The following is a 21642-nucleotide window of genomic DNA, read 5'->3' on the forward strand; positions in this document are numbered from 1 at the left end:
AAGCAATCTTGAGAAAGGAAAACAGAGCTGGAGGAGTCAGGCTCCTTGACTTCAGACTATACTACAAAGCTACAGTAATCAAGACATTATGGTACTGGCACAAAAACAGAAATATAGATCAACGGAACAGGATAGAAAGCCTAGAGATAAACCCACGCACATATGGTCCCCTTATCTTTGCAAAAGGAGGCAAGAATATACAATAGAGAAAAGACAGCCTCTTCAACAAGTGGTGCTGGGAAAACTGGACAGCTACATGTAAAAGAATGAAATTAGAACACTCCCTAACACCATACACAAAAATAAACTCAAAATGGATTAAAGACCTAAATGTAAGGCCAGACACTATAAAACTCTTAGAGGAAAACATAGGCAGAATACTCTATGACATAAATCACAGCAAGATCCTTTTTGACCTACCTCCTAGAGAAATGGAAATAAAAATAAAAATAAACAAATAGGACCTAATGAAACTTAAAAGCTTTTGCACAGCAAAGGAAACCATAAACAAGACGAAAAGACAACCCTCAGAATGAGAGAAAATATTTGCAAATGAAGTAACTGACAAAGGATTAATCTCCAAAATTTACAAGCAGCTTATGCAGCTCAATATCAAAAAAACAAACAACCAAATCCAAAAATGGGCAGAAGACTTAAATAGACATTTCTCCAAAGAAGATATACAGAGTGCCAACTAACACTTGAAAGGATGCTCAACATCACTAATCATTAGAGAAATGCAAATCAAAACTATAATGAGGTTCACCTCACACCGGTCAGAATGGCCATCATCAAAATATCTAGAAACAATAAATGCTGGAGAGGGTGTGGAGAAAAAGGAACCCTCTTGCACTGTTGGTGGGAATGTAAATTGATACAGCCACTATGGAGAACAGTAAGGAGGTTCTCTAAAAAACTAAAAATAGAACTATCATACGACCCAGCAATCCCACTACTGGGCATATACCCTGAGAAAACCATAATTCAAAAAGAGTCATGTACCACAATGTTTATTGCAGCTCTATTTATTATAGCCATGTCTTGGAAGCAACCTAAGTGTCCATCGACAGATGAATGGATAAAGAAGATGTGGCACATATATACAATGGAATATTACTCAGGCGTAAAAAGAAACGAAATTGAGTTATCTATAGTGAGGTGGATGGACCTAGAGACTGTCATACAGAGTGAAGTAAGTCAGAAAGAGAAAAACAAATACCATATGCTAACACATATATATGGAATCTAAAAAAAAAAAAAAAAGGTTCTGAAGAACCTAGGGGCAGGACAGGAATAAAGATGCAGACGTAGAGAATGGACTTGAGGACATAGGGAGTGGGAAGGGTAAGCTGGAATGAAGAGAGTGGCATGGATATATATACACTACCAAATGTAAAACCGATAGCTAGTAGAAAGCAGCCACATAGCACAGGGAGATCAGCTCAGCTCGGTGCTTTGTGACCACCTAGAGGGGTGGGATAGGGAGGGTGGGAGGGAGATGCAAGAGGGAGGAGATATGGGGATATATGTATATGTATAGCTGATTCACTTTGTTATAAAGCAGAAACTAACACACCATTGTAAAGCAATTATACTTCAATAAAGATGTTAAAAAAAAAGAAAATAGCTAGGAGATAGCCCTGAAATTTTAGATTTACAGGTGCCAACTGGCATCCTTTATAGACTTTCTTTTTTTCCCAAGAGATAAAATATCAATATCTGAAGATGATGATATAATTTGTAATTAACTTTATTCCTATGCTCATTGTAAGAAGGCATTGAACTAAGAAGACTAAGTTTTTGTCCCATATTCCCTTTGAAAATTCTAATGCATCTCAGTAGAATATTCGGCTGCAATTGAATTTCAAAGGTAATACATAGGTATGACATTCATCGTGCTGTAAAGCAGAAGAAATCTTAGTATTTGTGAAGAAGAGTTGGAAAAAGTCAAGAAAAGACAACCTGCAACACTCATGCCTTGTTTGGTGCTCCAAGCATTAGAAGTCATAAACTCTCCATATTCTTTCACAGCTTAAGAAAAGACATTTTAAAAATAGAGAAATATAGTAATTGGAACTGTCACAAGAAAGATGTATTGGTCTCAATGGTAAAATCTCCCTTGGAAAATGTAAGCTTCACTTGACACAGTGGGTCCTTGGGCTGGTTTCAGGAGACAGAGTAAAAAGGAGAGTGGGGTCAGTCATAAGCTTCTGACTCATTATGTTGACGCTGCAGAGAGCTGATTAGCCAATTATTAACTAGAAACGGAATATGGCTCCATCCCTGAAATTCTGAAGGCAAAACAAGGAGCAGAATGGAAATACTGATGCCAGTGAAATTGCTCGTAGAATCTGGTCAATCGCCTAAGAAAATCAGCCAAGTAGTCCTTAGTGCTTTTGTAACTGCTACCAATGGCCACGCCAGCATGTCAGGGAGATTCTCTTTCTAACATGTTTAAGAGGGCGTTTGGGGAAGTACTCTTTAGTATAAGCTATTTTAGTTGTTTAGTTAGTCAAACTTTATCTAAGGCGAGAGTATAACCCTCACTCTACTCTCACATTGCAGAGATCAGAGCTAGTACAAACTCCTCCAGCAGATTCTATGTTTTCCCTGCACAGGGTTGGAGTTTATGATCTCTGGAGGGAAAGCATCATATCTGATGACAGAATTTTTCCTTGCCCGGTTGCCTGTAGCAAGATTGGAGTAAGGGTTATAATATTCCACCTTGGGCAGACCCCTTTTCTGCCCCCTCTTGCTGGTTATCCAGACATAATGCTCTTTCCTTCAGGTGAATCCCACCCTTCACATGTTGGAAGATGACAAGGAGCTACCCCTTGGAGGTCTCCCTGTGGTGGGGTGATGGGCAGGTAGGGGTCAGTGATGGAGGCTGGCAGGAGAGGGGAGGGTCCCCGATGAGAAAGCCCACATGGCTTTGGAGAAACAATCATTCCGTCATCATTCTCACTGAAGGACAGCTGGGTTTATCTTTTGTCTGGCAAATAAAGAGCAGAGAAATCGTGTTGGCACTACAAAATCGAGCACAGATCAGAACATGCAGCAATCTACGAAAATACTTTTAGAAATGAAAATGGCTTTGTCGTAACTTCAAAAGTTTTACAACCTCCATTTAAAGAAAGAGGACCACGCGTAAAAGATGTTAGATGGTAAACACCTGCTCTTCAGGAACACAAATGTCACAGTGGACTAGGAATTTCTATAAGTAGCGTTTTGGAAGAGAAGCCTCTTAATAAACAGAACAGTGCTAGAACCTAAAACCAAACCAAAACAAAAGCTTTTGTTTTAATCTCTCCCCTGTTCTGGTTCAAATCCACTTGGACTTGTCTGCATACCAGAATGATTTAAGAAAGATAGTTCTTCAAATTAATCTATTCTAATCAACCTCATCAGAGTCTCGGGTGTCTTTTACCAAAAAAAAAAAATTAATGAAATACTTTAAAAACTGCAGGCTAGTGTTTATTAAGTCTTCATAATATGTAGAAAGAGCACCTAATGGGTAAATATTTACCAAGGGAACTCCCCCTGCCTTTCAGTTCTCTTAAGCGTACGTCCGTGTAACATAGTATTTTTTAAATCATCTATGTTTCTCCTCCTAGTTAAATCAGGCCTAATGCACACATGAACAACCATATGGTTAGAAATAACTTTTTCAGACAAAGATTGAAGTGTATGCAAAATAACACATCCTTAGGGTTTTGTTTTGTTTTGTTTTGTTTCTTCTTTTTCCCTCTAAATCTGAGAGTTTAGAATCATCTTGTCAGGCTGTGTGGCAACTGAGTTCACAACGACATCTCCAGCCCTGGTCTGTGAGGGCATCCAGGGCAGGGGAAAAGCCTTCCTCCCTGGACCCCCAAACTAACCCAGGGCCGGGCACATAGAAGACTTGCAGTCATGTCTGTTGAATAACTGTCTCCGTCCTTGGCTGACTCTCATCGTTAACTGCGTTTCGATGTCAAGCACTGATTTTGTTTGAATTGCACCTCAAATACGATATATCTCTGGGGGAAAAAAAAAAACCTTTTTACTTGTACACTACAAATACAGTGTTGTTTTTCCAGCACAAATGCGCTTCTGCTGAAATACTGCTTTGCTAAAGTCTTGCGAAGACACGATGGATGACCTCAGAAATGGGTGCGGGGACGTGCTGAGTGGGAGAGACCACCATTAATACCCACAGCACCCACACACCTGCTTTATGAGTGGGTTTGTCATCCTCCAAAAAGCTGACTAGGACTGGGAGTCGAGATAAAGAAAAACTATTTAAGAGTTTGGCTTAAAAAAAAAAAAAAATCTGTGGCTTTCTGTTACCTGGTGTGCTGGGTAGCCTAATAACATTTAGCAATTCTGAAATGTACCGGTTCAATCAAGGATTGCTAAAAAGATCAATCAGTTCTCACTAGAAAGCACAGCTAAAAGTAACAGGGTGCACAGAAGAAAGCCATGTTTTCGACCGACATTAAACAGCAACAAAGGCCCTAAAACAGAAAAGAGAACTGAGTGAACTATATAATTTTACAAAAGTCCCCAAAAGCAATCGCTCAACAGCACATAACTGCAAACTCTAGGAGCAATAATGTATCTTTCTCTACAAAATAAATTACTGAAAGGGGTCATGTGATTCTTAGCAGGCAGAAAGATGCACTTTCCCAAGGAAAGTTCATCATTAAATATATTATTTAAGACTGGATCATCTTCAGGCTATTTTTAATCCTATCATTTTGCTGCCAAAATTGGCTATAAGCAGCTGAAACTCAGCCACTAGAAAACTGAGGCTTTTTCATGTATTTTGTACACTGGCCTGAGAAGAGTATTGCTTTCCAGTTAAGCAAACGTTTGGGTGGATGTGGACTACATACAGAAAAGAGAAACTGCTTGCTGACCAACTAATAAAAAGGAAGCCACCCTCTACTGGATGTGGAGAAGTAAGTTCCTGTCTTCCTAAACCACAAAGACCAAATGACAAACACACAAAAAAAGTCGCACCACCATGTCATCAACAGAACGAAGCCAATATCCAAGTTACGGCATCGCATTCTTGCAGCTGTCAAACATCTCACTCTCTCCTAAGACATGAAGCGAAATGTTGTCACGTTTCTCAGTTTGGAGGGCGCCATCAATGTTCATTCACCATCAACTTGCCCAAATCTCAACCCTCTGCTTGCAAGAGCCCCTTGGTCGTGAAGCGGTCTCAGGGCCCCTGAACTCATCTACAGAATTTGAACTGTGTTACAAGGGGATCAAACAATACCGAATGGAGCTATTAAAAGAGCTAAATTTCCTGTCTTTAACTGGAGTAGAAAAGCTATCTTACTTTCATGGGGTCTGTAATGCCAACACAAATTGTATAGCTACCACGCAAAACATTCTTGAGAGGATGGAGCTTATAATAATTTCTCTCCTGTCTCTCTTGCATTCCAGTCTATTTCTTCCAAGGGTCAGATCACTCTAGTGGATACATGGGAAATATTCAGCATCCTAGGTAATATTATGGACCCGCGGGGCCACTGGAAAGGTACACTGTAGGATCCATCCCAGGTTGCTGTTTTTCCTAAAAGGCGTCCACGAGAATCGATGGTCAGTGATGGCAGCCAGCATCTCTAACTCTCACGTGCACACAAACACCTGTAGATGTGGCGAACCACAGATTCTGACTCAGAAGCTCTGGGGCGGGACCTGAGACTCTGCATCTCTAAGAAGCTCCCAGGTGACACCCAGGCTGCTGGTCCCTGAGCCACACTTGGAGCGGCAGGGTCTCGGACATCTCCTAGAACTGCTGCCTCCCTCTGGAAGCCTTATTCAGACTTAGGAATAAAGCCATACTCCACTCCACAGCCAACTTCTTCTTTAGTCTTTATATAATTTGTAGACTTCTAGGACCATCTCTCAGACACCTATCATCCAAGGCCCTGCTTTCTCCAAGTTATGGAACGTGGAATGCTAACTGTTTTTCCTCGGTCTCAGAAGTAGCAGCAGCAAAGAAAAAAAATGTGACTTAGAATCTAAAGCCCCCATAAGAATAGATTCCGTAGATGAGCTGATCCACCGAGTCTTGTAGACAGTACAAGTCATTGTCCAACGTTAAAATAATGTGCTAGCTCTCTTCTGAAATTTTACCATCCTTACTGAGTCCTTTACACTGCAAGACGCAACATATTATTAGAGATGCAACACTGATTGGTGCAAATTTGGAGGAAAATCTGTCTGTATGCCAAATGCTTAAGATAAAAATTTAGGTTCATAATGCACCTTTGAAAGGATAAGTACATCAGGCTCTCAAGTACTACCACTTTTATTATTCCAAAGTGTCCATTTATGATTGCATTTCCTGATATATACTTTTTTTTTTTTGCCAAAGTCCTCTGCTTTCCTATTTAGTCATCCATCTATATGTTGTCCTGAAAGCTACACATTTTACCATCAGCTATTTGTGCTTCTATATGATTTATTTTTACTATAAGAGGTTTTGTCAAAAAAAAGTTTATCATGTTCTACGGTACGTCATTGTGGTTTGGCATCATAAAATGTAGCCTCTACATTTATCAACCTCAGATACCTGTTGACCACAAAGATAGGCTCTACTAAGAAAACTCTATTTTGAAAGGAGGAAAAGGTGAGCCTTCACTTAAAAAGAAAATTCAACTGTATGAGATGTTAATATACCACAACTCGACAATAAAGATCAAGATTATATCTTAATTTCTATCATAAACATATGTCTCCATTTCCCATCTTTTTATTAAATTACTTGACACATGACAGTTACCACCATGGATTTCTTTCAACTAGAAAGAAAATTTTTTAAATTTTTTTCACAAAAATATGTAATAGTCAACTGTTATATTAGTTTTACTTTGGTCTTAAAATGATCCTTTTGGCGTCTGGAAGTCCCTACCTCTTTGGTTATAGTGGTTAAAAATAAAACCACCTACTTAACCAAACATTTAACAAAAATATTCTTTACACACTTCACTGAACTCTTCCAGAATTACTAAAGATCTGATAATACCAGATCTCGAAAAACAAACAATTCACAAAAAACATTTAAATGTTAGAGATTAAATGGGGATGTTTTACTTTTAAACACTGAACAGTGGCATCAATATTTTGTCAACTTTGGTCAAGTAGGATCAGATGTTCATGTCAGTCATCTACTTTTCTTGGCCTTTTCTCTTTTTGGCCCCTTACCATTAGCACACTTTGTAAACTGTAGTAAAATATGTAATGTGCTTCTTGAAATCGAATCCACCTGTAGTGACTTCTAAGCTTTTTGCTCCTGTTAGGTCCTATAAAATAATATCATTAGTAATTTTCCCTAGAGACTGTGAAAGGAAGCACTGAATTGCATCCTTTTTCAAAGACAGTTCTTCAGATTAAAAGACAAGAATTATTCCCCTTTCACTTTTTCACAAATTAATCACTTCAGATATAAAGTGTAGATGTCAATTACACTTCTTCAGTCTTAGGATCTGTACCCCTCCCCCAAAGAACCACACACACAAAAAAAACTTTACGGTGACATGATAGAGGCTCTATCTAGCACAACAGTACCAGAAAAAAAACAGTTCACAGATGTTCCTCAAAAATACAGGCATCAATCACTTCAGCTAAAGTCAGAGCACGAGAATCCACAGCTACGAATCAATTCTTCTACACTTTATATAGATACTCTAGATGCAAGTTTTGCCAGCAGAGGGGACCACCAAATCACGTGGATTCTAGGTGGTGAAAAGTAGAAGATACTAAAATTCCAGTAAACCTCAAAATCACACACAAGTTATAGAAATAGAACACAAGGTACGCAGCCAATGCAAATTCTGTCACTGACAAAATAAACACCCAGAGGTGAGTCTTCTTCAAGACACTAGGTCATGCCCACTAGGAATATGGCACACATTGGAGGCTGGAGTCGCCGGACTTTTGGAAAGTCAACTTACAGCTTACCTCTTTACAAACATCCAGGTGTTCCAGGGGAAAGGGGCTACACTGGTTTTCCTCTTTGGGTAGATCTTACCAAGTGAGTCAGAAAAGGCATGCCCTTGGTCCTCTGGGAGAGTCTGCTCTTCCAACTGGATGGTTCTCAAATTTTAGTACAAAGAAGAAACCCCCAGGGGAGCTTATTTCTGATGCGGATTGCCAGGACCCAGCTTGGCATCTAGTTTACGAGTTGTCCCTGAAATGTCCCATTTCAACAGGCTACTCAGGCCAGGTACCGTGATGAGGGGGATCCTCGGACCCCCAGTTTGAGAAACCCTGAAGGGATGCCATTTACCCCAAGATCCTACTGAACAGCAAAGACTGGATCTTTGAACCTCAATGGCTGGCAAGCAAGGGAAACAATTTTGCCGGGAAGCAATGATCACAGTTGGGTTGGCAGGGAGACCTCTGTACAGGGAAAGAGGGAGGGAAGCCACAACCCTGATTTTATTTCATTGGCTCATCGGCCTCCCTTGGCCCAGTAGCCCACCCAGACTCCAACCGCCGCATCTCAGACCCGAGAGGTCCAGCCCAGACTCACATTCAACCAGATATGTACCTACCCAGCCTCCGTTATCCTGGATCCAGGTGTGCAGGTGTCGGTTCAGGTACTCAGTCATCCACAGGGCGATGTTGTCCACCAGGGGGGACATCTCCCGGTTGACGCTCTCCACACACATAACCCCACCGAACTCAAAGAAGGCCACAATCCTCCCCCAGTTCACCCCATCCCTGAAGAGCTCCTCCACCACCGTGGCAAAGCGTCCCCTCGCGGTGAAGGGCGTCAGGTGCAGCTGGCTGGACATCTCGGCGAAGTCGCGGCGGTAGCGACGAGAGAAATCATCACCAGCCTGGCGCAGGGTCAGGTGGACCACAGGTGGCACGGGGCTGAGCGCAGGCCCCCCGGTGGGGGCGGCGGGTGCGGTCTGGGGCGGCGGCGGGGAGGTCCTGGATGGCGCTGGGGTGCGCCCAGGCTGGGAGGAGAAGATGCCTGGCGCGGGGGCGGCCCCCGGGGACGCGGTGCCCGCGTCTCCGGCATCCCACTCGTAGCCCCTCTGCGACAGCTTATAGTGGATGTACTTCATCACTATCTCCCGGTTATCATACCCTGTTCTCCCAGCGTGCGCCATCCTTCCTCCACGGAAAAGCAGCCGGGTACCAACAGCACCTCTCGCCCCCGCTTCCCGCCCCACGGCCCCGCACGGGAGAAGAATAGTTATAATCCAGCTATTTTATTGGATGTGCTTTGCATTCTTGGATGAGGGGGTGTCTTCAGTCACGCGGAACACTTGATTCTGGTGTTTCCCTCTTGGCATGAGATGCAGGAAATTTTTATTTAAATTCCTTTCGGATCTTTATTTCATGAGGCACATTATTAGTTACTGTTAATAGCAGTCTACTTCTTCCGTGATGCTGAAAGGTTAAAAAAACTAATCAGTCAAAATCAGGTGCATTTCCCTTTATACACTGGGTGAAAGCAGGGCACACACACTACAAGCTACACAGCTAAAAAGAATATAATAAACTGCCTGGAAATTAAACTTACTCGAATGCACTTAAAGTTAAAATCTCAACTGTTTCCACTGAAAGTTACATGAAACCCATTTCCTGTGCAAAGAACTTACTTGTATTTTTTCAGGACAGCATGATCCTCTGTCAAGTTTCCTTTTCTGTGAAAACAAATGCATAAGGCAAAGATTCCATCAATCTTCAGAACTCTCCAGTTATAGAGGCTGTGAAACTTGCAAATGAATCAGGAGTTGGGGGCGGAGGGTGTAAAAATTAGGAGAATTTCCAGTTTGATTCCCAGACTTCTCCTCACAGAAATGTCAATCCGTAGGAATCCCAACCGGAGATCTCAAGAGCACGAGCAAAGAAAGGCAGCGGCGGCGGCAGATGAATTACAATTTTCAGTCCAGTATTTGCAGAAGTCCTGTGATTTTCCCCCTCTCGGCAATTTACACGCGCACACACACGCGCGGGCACAGACATGGATCTCTGTCCGCGGGACCGCTTCACGCCTCCACGGGAGAGAGACAGGGACCGGGGGCCGGTGGACGAGCCGGGGACGGGGGCAGGAATCCTCTTCTGATTAAACTCCGAACAGCGAACGCATTTTCCGAAAAGCTGCTTGATAAATGAAGGCTGGACGCGCCCGGCCCGCCGGTGCCGAGCGCGAGAAGCCCGCGCTGTGTGTGGTGCGGCGAGGGCTGGGGAGAAGGACGTGGTGGGGGAGGGTTTTATTTTTTCCCTCTTTTCCTAAAAAGGATGACTGCTACGAAGTTCTCCCCCCTGGACCCCCTCTTCCGCTGCACCCCACCGGCGCACCCCGCCTCCGGGCTGCGCACCCTTTCTCCTCCTCCTGCTCCTGCGCGGCGGCGCTGGCGGCGCCCGCCTCCCCCGCGCTCCCGCCGCGCACCCGCTCCGGGCGATGACGGCCGCGCCGGCGGGGAGGGCCCGGCGCCCGGCACCTTCGCTGGCGGCTGCGGCGGCGGCGGCGGCGGCGGCGGCGGCGGCGGCGGCGTCTCGGCGGGGAAACCGAGAGCGGCGGGCGGGAGCGCGGCGAGCGCGGCGGGCGCGGGCGGGGGCGGGGGCGGGCGCGAGGAGGAAGGGGGCGGGCGCGGCGCGGGGGGGCCTGGCCTCTTCATTCTCCTCTCGAACCGACTGGTTTCCTGTACGTACGTCACACGGTTCATTCAAAAAAAGAAGAAAGAAAGAGCCCTCCTCGGAGCCGCCCCGCCGCCCCCTCCGCCCCCTCCGCCCCGCTCCCCTTGCCGGGTTAAAGGAGCCGCGGCCGGCCCGGGAGTGGCGCGCCCCGCCGGGGACTCATGGCGCGCAGGCCTGCGGCCGGGGAGGGAGCGCCCGGGACGGCCCCCGCCCGCTGCGCCCGCCCGCTGGGCCCGGCCGGTGGGTGGCGCAGGCCTCCCGCGCGGCCGCGGCGCGGTGGGTGTGCCAGGGGCCTCGTCGGGCCTGCGGCGGGCCCGGCGCGCGCTCGGAGTCTCCGGGGCCCGCGAGAGGCCGGAGGCGCCCGGGGAGCCGCACGCGGCCGGTCGAGCGGCTGCCGGGGCCAGGAGCTGGGGGGACGCCGACAAAACAAGCGCTGGAAGAGCGCCGGGAATCGCTTCGACCCTTCCTAGCCGTGCGCGCGCGGGGTGTGTGTGTGTGTGTGTGTCCGCGTCCACACATCGTGTTACCAGGGATTTCGACCCTTTCTAGCCGTGCGCGCGCGCGGTGTGTGCGTGTGTGTGTGTGTGTGTGTGTCCACACATCGTGTTACCAGGGACCTCAGCGCTGCCCTCCCATCAAGAGAGGCGACGCTGCACGTTCATCCGCGAGGGAAGCCCCAAGCATCGTGTTTACTTTCAAGCTGCTTCCTAGGTGTCCACGCACAACATACACTCTGGAGACACCATCCGTGACCGAGGCCACACAGAGCTCTCAGCGGCGCGGCCGAGGGATTAGTGAGGGATACCAAGGGCTTTCGAGTGGTTAAGTAAATGTTTTTCCTCTGCTCCTAACAATTTCGGCACTGGGTTAGGGCTGAACGCCACGGGGGGCTACAGGGCAACTTTCAGGCCCGCAGCCCCCCAGCCAGGGTGGGTGGGTTTCTAAAGGCCTCCGCGGTCGTCTAGCAGCCAATCTTAGACCTCCGCACCTTCTCGAGTTATCTATACATACACAAACCTATATATTACACACACATATGTACACATTTTTTAAAAAAAATTCACCAGGATGAATAGCTCCCAGGAGAAAAGCACATAGGGCAAACAAGTTGCATGTGTTTATTTTTATCTCTAAGAGTCTTTGACAGAAAAAGTGCCAGGAAAAAAATAGCACGGCGGCTTACCTAATAGGACTCAAGTACAAACATATAGGGACACTGGCCTGTTGAGGTCATAGAAACATGACAAGTGAGTACTGCCATGTGTACAAATATGTTCTCACTATATTTTGTCTCATTCCTAGTCTAAAATCAAAGCATTCATTCTGTGGCAAAATAAGCACGGCAGATTATTTTCATTTCTTCATTTTATCAAATACAATCGGCCAACATGCCAACCTCTTGCATATAGGAATGGGTGCCTAGTACAAATGTCTTACCCAGGCAAGAGGGAATGAAGGAAGGTGGTCCTTCTTGCCTTCCAACTGCTGTAACAAAGTCCCCTTTTATCCATGGCAGTGGCAGGGAGGTGTGCTGGCCTGGAGAGAGACACTGGGTAAAGACTGACCTGGATATATGTTTTCACAGAATAGCAGAAGCCCGTGTTAATGCCACACATCATGGTTTAGGGATCTTCTCAGAACCTTGTCCTAACCCCCCAAAATTACTTAAGAGGAATTCAAAGCCCTAGTGCTTGAGACCCAGCACATCAGTGAGGAAATGAGAGGCCAGAGCTGGAAAAAAGATTGTTCTTCTGCAAAGACAGAGACCAGAAGGAAACATATCCCATTCCCAGAAAAAGGAAAGCTGCCTTTTTTTCTCCTTTACTCCACAGAGCCTCACTTTACAGATTCCTCCACACTTAAGTGGCATCTTGACCATAACCAAACATTCTCCAGACAGGTCTGCATTATTCCTTGACTAAGGCTATCTATTCCCTAGGAATGTTCTGGATACTCTTTCAATCAAAAGAGTGAAACCGTTCCTCCATTCATATTGCATGCTTATTAGATTCCACCCAAAGTGTAAGGACAAGTATTCTTTGGAGGTGTGTGACTTAACTATTTGTCTGTGAGTATTGGTGAGCTAGTGGAGGGAGCACCGGTCTGAGTCAGGAGTCCTAGGTGTGAATCTAGAGACCTTCCGATAACCTTCAAAATGTAGGCACTGTGGGCTTTTCACTTCCCAAGACGTCTTCCACTTAGAGCCAATGGATGGTCCTTTTCCTGGTTTTGCCTGGCTGGCTTCTAGCAGTAGGGTGGCACCGGGAAGAGAAAAGAACAAGATGCAGGGAATGGAGACTGTACCAAGAGTCTGAAAGGCCTGTGTTTCCCTTCTTTATTCTCCAATCTGCCAAACAAAAAGCTTTTTATTGCCAGTTTTTGCCACCTACTGGTTGATGTTTAACAGTATCATTCAGAAAGTTCTCTTCATCCATCACCAATATAAATCTTCCTGAAGTTTATGAAATTCAAAAAGGACATTATTCTAATCTGAACATAAATACTAATATTTAATATAGGTATGTATCAAATCTTCCCAACTATTAAAATTTTTATTTAAAACGAGGATAGAAAGACAGTGTTTACTGAGAGGGAATTGACAACTAATAGGTAAGATGAAAGAGTTAAAAATATAAAACATAACCCCAAACCATTTAGGCAAACTGACGTGAAAATAAATCCATCAACAAAATGAACTGACTAGGGAGAGTAAAAACAAGCAGATAGCCTGCATAAAAGAAAAAGGAACTGCTTAAAAAATAACATCTCACAGGCCTAGATAAGCAATCCAAAACACGAATTTCCAATTTCAAGTATCTTCTACATTATTGTTTCCAACTTTACTGAGATATAATTGACGTAAGTATCTTAAATACTAGAAACTCTTATGCTAAATAGGGCCATATGCTTTAAGACGGTTTACACACTTTGTTGGCAAACATTATATAATAATGTTATTACTATAATACTAATTCCCTATTAGTATTAGTTAGTAATACTAACAGTAATACTGTTCCTGACTCATTTATGCTCCAGAGCCCCTCTTCTGTGTGATCGCATCCAAGTAATCCACTGTGTGCTCTCAAACCATCTTTGTCCTCATCAGGAAACTCTTATACCAAATCTAAACCAACACGCCTTGGTTTAACTGAAAAACCCACCTGGCTAATTTTTGGTGGGTCCTAAGCCTCAAAACAATGTTTGGAATCATTAAGCAACAACTTTTGAAACCAAGCAAGGAAGTGCAGGTAAGTCATTCTGTTGCGCAAGTTTAACAGCCAGCAAATAATGTTTACGTTTGGTTTACAAAGGAAAGCACAATAAACTCACTCGTGGCAATTTTTTCCTTTCAAATTAATGACTTGGCATTTAAAGTGAATCAACTGAGATTAGGAACTTGTCTTATACATTTCAAATGTTTACTGCTCTTGTTGGATTGACATGAAACACCATAGTATTGAGGGGAAATAGGCAAAGAATATACATTCTTATGTTCAATAACTAATGTTTATTCTCTTATGCTCTTTAGCACAGAGCACAGCATCTCCCAGACATTAACTCTTGATGAACACATTTAGAAAAATCAAGGTTAATATGTTTGTTATCTAGAGCAGCAGTAACCAAGTACCACAAACTGGGTGGCTTAAAGCAGAAATTTATTCTCCCACAGTTCTGGAAGCTCAAAGTCCAAAATCAAGGTGTCAGTAGGGCCATGCTCCCTCTGAAGGCTCTAGGGAAAAATCTTTCCTTACCTCTTTCTAGCTTTCGTTGGGGGCTGGCAATCTTTGGCTTGCAGCTGCTTCACTCCGATCTGTACCACTGTCCTCCCGTGGCATTCTCCCTGTGTGTGTCTGTTTTCTCCTATTTTTATGAGGTCACCAGTCACATTGGATTAGGACCCTAATAACCTCATCTTAACTTGGTTATATCTATGAAGACCCCATTCCCAAATAAGGTCACATCCACAGGTACTGGGGATTAGGACATCAATCTTTTGATTAGGACATCATCTTTTGAGGACACACAGTTCAACCCATAACAATATGTTTATCTTCTATCTTAATACGTTTTTTTCCAAACTAATGAGAAATGTTTATTCCAAGGTGCAAGGGCTCAGCAACGCCTGAATTTCCAAGGAAACCATGATCTTTCTAAATCTTGCCATTTCATATTTCTGCTCAAAGCTCTTCAGAGGCCAAAATCTCAACTCCTGCGCATGGGGTGATGTGGCCCAAGCCCACCCCCTGGACACCCACCCAATCCTTCCACTTTCCCTTTTTTTGTTTATTTATTTATTTATTTATTTTTGGCTGTGTTGGGTCTTCGTTTCTGTGCGAGGGCTTTCTCTAGTTGCAGCAAGTGGGGGCCACTCTTCATCGCGGTGCGCGGGCCTCTCACTATCGCGGCCTCTCTTGTTGCGGAGCACAGGCTCCAGACGCACAGGCTCAGTAGTTGTGGCTCACGGGCCTAGTTGCTCCGCGGCATGTGCGATCTTCCCAGACCAGGGCTCGAACCCGTGTTCCCTGCATTAGCAGGCAGACTCTCAACCACTGTGCCACCAGGGAAGCCCGACTTTCCCTCCTTATAGCTACATCACCTCCATGTGCTTTCTGGAATACGCCAAGATCTCACATGCCTTTTGCCTTTGCACATCTGCTCATCTCCCTGAAAGGAACCCGACTTTCCTGTGGCAAATTCATACTCATTCCCCAAGGTTTACCTCAACAACTTTCTCCCTGTGAGATCATCCCCAACTATCCTGGGCAGTCCTAGGATTCCACTTATGCCATTAGAAGAGGTTTCATACGGAGGCTAGGAGCTTCAAAGACAGAAAACTGGTGTGGATCCTGGCTTCATCGCTTTGCAGCTGCGACCTTGACCTAGTTACTTATAACCGCTCTGTGCCTGTGCCCTCATTTATAACATGGGGATATAAAGGTACCACTGGTAGGGTTAGTGGATGATTTAAATGAGTTAAATGCAAAGCACTCAACAGTGACTAGCACAGGTTACGTTTTCAAATGTTATGATACCTTAATCATAGCTATTGTTGGATCACCATGTAATTTCTGACATGTGTTTTTCTCCCTAGATTATAAACTATTGAGGGCAGGGACCATATTTGCCTTTGTGCATTCCCAGCCTAGAATAGTGCCTGGCATTCAAATAATTGTGGCATAAAATTCAGAGGCCTCAAGAAAGGAATGGGGAGTGGTTCCCCTTCCTCTCCTAAGACTTGTAAGAGCCTTCAGAGGGATGAAGAAGGGGGGAGGGAAATAAACAAGAAATGTAATCGCCACGAGGGAGGGACAGATTGTTTATGCAAAGTCATATCCCTGGCGCCTGGATACCGAGCTCGTCACGGGCACTCAATAAATACATGTTGAAGGAGGAAAAATGGGGTGTATAAAATCAGGAGTGGAACAGAAGTCAGGAAATGTTTTTCTTTTTAAACGTCCAAACATAAAAAATTATAGAAGTGATATCCTATGCCATTTACATATATAAGTTGCTCAAATTTAAAGAAAGGTTAAGTTTGCCAATCAAGACATCCAAGGCATCTCTTCTCAATGTGACCAAAATTTTTCTGTTTAAGAACGGAGAAATATTAAGGCGTGTTCTTTCCCATATCTCTCTTCTATGCCCTTCAAGAGTCTAGGAGATATTTCATTGCTGGAATATGAAGGTTTAAAGTATGGGAAATCAATTTATTTGTGTATGAAACATAACTACTTAAGAAATTTTCTTAAATTCCACATTTCTTACCCTTTCACTCATATATCCCACATTGGAGTCAAACACTGAACATATTTGAAACAAGGGCCCAGAATACGAAATACTTACCGTGAAAATATTACTTCCTAAAAAATGATATAAATCAAGCCTTGTCAAGGGTTTAAGATGCAAGGTTAGGATAACATTATGGAAGAGGTTTCTGTTTTGTTTAAACATCTCTTTAAAAAAATGGACATTTCTAAAAAAGAAGTTTTTGAATCTGTAAAGCGTGTTCCCCATTTATTTCTTGTTGTGATTCAGAAATACAAGATATGAAAATCAGGTTACAATTCTGCCACAAAAGCTTCTAAAGTAGCAAACACAGGTTCTAATATATATCAAAATAGCCATATGCACTCTTATCAGTTGAAAAATGTCTTTAGAGTTGTCACATCAAGCAAGTGTAAAATATAATAGCTATTACCTCCTCTTCAAAATACCAAATCTGCCATCACTGGTCTGAACTAACCAAGATTTAGTCCAGAATACGGAACGTTATGGTTAGTAGGTATTTTTGCAAAGCTGAGTCACTAAGAAGATAAGGAAATTAGAGATTCAAAACATTTTATGTCAAAAGTATGAACCTTTTAAGTATCCTCAAGTGAGTTAAGACACGTTTAAATTGGAATATGATATAATAAAATGAAATCTGTTGATGATACAATTCAGTAAGAAAAAAAATTATTATGGTATTGACTTCTTCTAGAAAGACAAAGACATACAATTCTTTGCATCTAAGCAACTATGATCAAAATGCTCTTGTCATCTAAATATTAGAAATGGTCTCTCAAATTTTTACTTGTAAGCATCAACAATATATGGTTTAACAGATCCAAATAGAGACATAATTAAACATATATGTGTTCGTATAAAGGGGCCATCACTAACAGCATTTTTAATTTCTTCTCCTTTCAGGTGTGAAAATTAAATTTTAAAATATAAAGAACAACTCTCTTGACTTTGTTTTTGTAAAAATAAATGAGAATTGTTTTTATACCTTTTTCAATGATAGAGGGTCCTTGAACATATTTTGGAATTTCTAAGGCTGAATAATGTTAAGCATTTTAAAATAAATATACTCACAAATACATTATAATTAAACAGTACACCCCAACCTAGCAAAGGCAGACACTTGGAACTGAAACTCACATAATAACCTATGTCTCACATACAGAGAACCCACATTTCAAAAGAATTATGATTGAACTTCTTCTGCCACAAGTAAGACATACCCACTTCTGGGTACAATAGAAAGTATTGAATCAATGCAATCCTTAAAAAAAAAAAAAAGCCAATAGTTTCCCTAACAATCTGACTCAGGCTTTCTCTTCTTCCCCTGAGCAAAAAAGCAAGTCAGTATAAAAAAAGGTTGTACAAGAATTGAACCAAAAAAGATAAAAAATAGAATTTGCCTTGTAATATTTTCATGTTTTGGATGAAGCCAGATCGTTATGTGATGCTGCTGAAGTGTCTACAATCCCTCATCCAAAACCCTTCAGGCCAGATGTGTTTCAGAATTCATCTTTTTTTTGCATTTAAAAAGGTAATATGGGGCATATACTGGATATTACAAAACATCTCCACAGAGTCTGGGGCAATCCCTGTAAGTCAAACCCATTGGTATGTCTTCAGACAAAATTAATAAACAGCCCATGGAGTGGCATAAGTAAAAACTATAATAATCTCAAGTCAGTTCAAGTCAGGTTTTGCTATCAAATGAATTATGGCACCAAATTTAGGAAGAAAAAAAGGAACACCTCAGTTTTCAAAGCTTTTTGGTTAAAAGAATGTAGACCTTTGCCATCTCTGACAAAGAAGCCCATTCCCTGATACTATAACCTCCACAAATCTGCTCTCATGCCTGAGCTTCATTTGGGTTGGGGATATCTCCCCGCCGTGGAACAGGGGCTTGTAAATTTGTTCAGGCAGTAGATGACCTGGAGTCACAGTGCTCTCTCTGAGGATACCTTGAGAAAGGTATATTGAAATAACTATTGCAAAATAGTTAATTTTATTAAATGAGGCATCACCTGGGACTAGATTTTAATATAGACCTTCAGTAGAAGGTGCCAACATTCAAGAAACATTTATGAGAAAAGAATAAAATTGAGAAGCACCCAGCTATTAATTTGTATCCGTGAATTAGGAAAACACAGCCTTTACTCCCTTTTAGAGGCTGCCCGATATGACTCAACTTTGCAGACGATGGCTCTCTAAGGCTGAAAGATTCATGAAACCATTATGGGTTCAAACCACCCCCATAAACTGCAATGAAGTCATCCCAAGCAACTTATATATTAAATAATAATTTCTTCTGTCTTTGTCAGTGTTTGAAAATGTGCCATTCTCATGTCTTTTAAAGAGACACCATGGATTAAAGCCATTAGACATCTTACTTTGTAAAAATTAAGTCATTTTAAAGTCAAGAGTTCAAAAACTCAAAAGCAAAAAAGATTTGCTATAATTTTTAGGTCTTTAATCTTTTGTAGAATTGTATTGTTTTGTATTGTTACCAAAACAGTCTTTTGTGTTTTTTTTTAAACAATAAAAAAAAGTTTCTTCTTCAACAGCTGTGGTCTTTTCTCACCAAAAGGAACTGGAAGGTGGTAATGTATAAACTTACTGTCTATGCAAAGGGGAGGGGACACAGCGTTACAATGGAGATGACTGCCCTCAAGTCAGAGGAACACATACAATGACAGAGCGAAGCAGGTAGCGGTGGCTAAAACTCATCAGAGGCACTTGCTGTGGAAATCCAACCAATGGACAACGGAGCCTGGCATCTCGAAACAACACTCAGGGGACCAACAGGATTTCCAGGTCTCTACGGTGAGAGTGATGGCTGGGCTTTCTTAACATGTGGTACAAAGAGGATGTCTTCAGGGTCAGTGGGAGAGTCACAGAAAGAACAGGGTGGTCATTTTATTTCAAAAATGGTATCTTCAACATCGGCCTTGTCATCCTACATTTTTTTTCGTAATGAATAAAACTGAAACATGCTATCATCAGCCTTTCTTAAAAGCTACATATATGCTACGAGGAGATGAAGGTCACGCTTCCTAATTTTTTCATTTGCTTTAATAAATTCATTAATTTAAAAAGTCAAGTCAAAAAAAACTGGTCTTCTCTTTTTTTTTACAAAAATATTATAGCAGTATAAGCAAAATTGGAAAGGAAGACATGGGAAGAATAAGACGCTACAGTGGAATGGGTGAGCTTCAGGTCATCATGGCTACTGAAGAAATTGTAAACTTTTAAGCTTCTAAGATTTGACTTCGCTTCAGAAAACATTTTAGGAGCCTGCCTTTCCCGGTGAACAAAAAATGCACAGTGCCCTAAGCATTTGAGTCTAAAGAAGACAAGAAAGCATTATTTTTTCCGACTGGAAAATATTTATCTCCTTTGTTCCACTGCATTGCCCTCTCCCATCCCCCTTGTAGTTTTATGGGATCAAAGAGAAAGAAGCCACAAGAGTCCACCAGCAACAGAGTAAATGAGGGACGTTACTATGCACTCAGACACAGTGGCAATGTATAAAATGCATCTGGAATAAAATACACCAAGTTAAAAAGAAAAAAAGAAAAAAGAAAAAAAAAAGGCCCCAGAAACCCACAAACTGCCTCTCATGAAAGGTTAAAAAAGTGCTTGGAAAGTACATTTCTGGACTTGATCTCTACCGGGGAAAAAAAGAATAAATAGAAAAAAAATTTCAGTGATCACTCTGGAATCCTATCCTTTACCCTGCTCACACGCTATGAATTCCCTTACCATCACTTCTCCGCCTCGGAGAATCAAGTGGTCTCCTGCTCCGAATTTGCATAGTATTAATAATATTCTCTGGAGTTGAACGTCTATCCCCCTGCTTGCAGCCAGGTTTCTGAAGAGCACTGGTCCAATCTCACAGATTCGAAAGCAAGACATGAATGTCTGCAGGCCAAAAACTGCGTCCTGTTTAGCAGCAAGCTGGTCAACTTATTTAGAAAGTCTTTTTCCAAGGGATAAGAATTAGGCAGTTTTGTCTGCAATTTCAGATTTCGCTCTCTGCATCATGCAGCGACGAACTATACTGTCGAAGCTTCCAAGGTAAAACAAAGCAATCGTACGGAAGAGGCCCATGGTGACTACCTGCAAGACAAAGAGACCTTTGAGCTCGTGCAACAGGACGACACAATCATCCATTTCAAGGGGTTTTAGGACATGCCTCTGATAAATAGTTTCTAAGTCGCATCTTCCAATCTGCTCCAAGGATAAGTACGTATAATGAAAACTTCGTAAGTGCCAGCAGAACACGGAGAACAGAAGGTGTCTGCTCTGAGCCACTGGACAGCACAGGGCCTGCCAGACAGGTAACGACAAAACATTTGTCCAGTTGATATATGCAAATTATACAAAGAACAAAATAGGGATTCTTAGCCGTCTTGGGGTTCTCTGAGCTAGGGTAGATCCAGCGCAGCACCTCAAATATCCAAACTACAATCAAGGCTTTTTGGTTTAAAGCTTATGTTCTGATCATAAAAGGCAGACCCTACTCTAGGCGCTGAGAGCACTGTGGTGAGAAAGACCGGTGCCGGCCTCCACCAGCTCACTCCACACCAGGGCAGACAACCAACTGAAAAAAGGCAATTACTACTTCAGGGTTAAGACAGCAATTAACCATATCCATTAATTTTCACTCTTTCCACTAAAGAACTCTCACTACAACACCTGTAAGTGGAAATTTTAAAAGGCATAAAACTACAAAGAGAAATATTTTCAGATACACAAAGCCTCAAAATATTTGCCTCCCAAGCACCCTTTTTTTAGGAAGCTACCAGAAGAGGTAAACAGCCAAAGAGAGCGGTGTCAACAAAGAAAGGCAATGTCCTGTGATGCAAAAGGCAGGAGAGCCAATACCCAAGAGAGGCAGAGGGGTCCCCCAGGATGACCGTGAAGGGGAGGCCGGGGTCAGCTAAGCACCTGACTGGGGGCAGCCAGTCCTAACAGGCAGGTCAGAAGGCACCAGGAGGCATTCCTTCTGGCGGTGAAACTGATAGAGTATCTGATATTTCTGAGAGGAGATGAAGACAGTCATTATGACTAATACACAGAAATAATACATAAAAAAGGCCAATAATAGTTTCGGGGAAAACAAAAGGTTGTATAAGAAAGGAAAATTAGTTATGTGCATTACAGAGCTCAGCTGTGAATAGCATTTAAATAGCCCTAAGG

General features: G+C 42.8%; 2 protein-coding genes across 4 annotated transcripts in view; both read right to left on the bottom strand.

The window, feature by feature from the left end:
* Positions 1-10290, bottom strand: part of BCL2 (BCL2 apoptosis regulator) — a 184954-nt gene extending 174664 nt beyond the window's left edge. The window contains exons 1-2 of the mRNA XM_059894577.1: positions 9618-10290; positions 8556-9405 (exon numbers count right to left, since the gene is read on the bottom strand). Of these exons, the coding sequence (XP_059750560.1) occupies positions 8556-9122 (567 nt within the window). The 5' untranslated portion in view covers positions 9123-9405; positions 9618-10290. The remainder of the gene's footprint in view (positions 1-8555; positions 9406-9617) is intronic.
* A 6367-nt stretch (positions 10291-16657) lies between these two features.
* The window catches only part of KDSR (3-ketodihydrosphingosine reductase), a 37931-nt gene continuing 32946 nt past the window's right edge, over positions 16658-21642 (bottom strand). For all 3 annotated transcript variants that reach the window (XM_059894317.1, XM_059894316.1, XM_059894315.1), the window contains one exon: positions 16658-20559. In XM_059894317.1, coding sequence (XP_059750300.1) covers positions 20440-20559 — 120 coding nt within the window. In that variant the 3' untranslated portion in view covers positions 16658-20439. The remainder of the gene's footprint in view (positions 20560-21642) is intronic.

The sequence above is a fragment of the Balaenoptera ricei genome, chromosome 14, assembly GCF_028023285.1.
Source record: "Balaenoptera ricei isolate mBalRic1 chromosome 14, mBalRic1.hap2, whole genome shotgun sequence".
In the NCBI taxonomy this organism is placed as follows: Eukaryota; Metazoa; Chordata; class Mammalia; order Artiodactyla; family Balaenopteridae; genus Balaenoptera; species Balaenoptera ricei.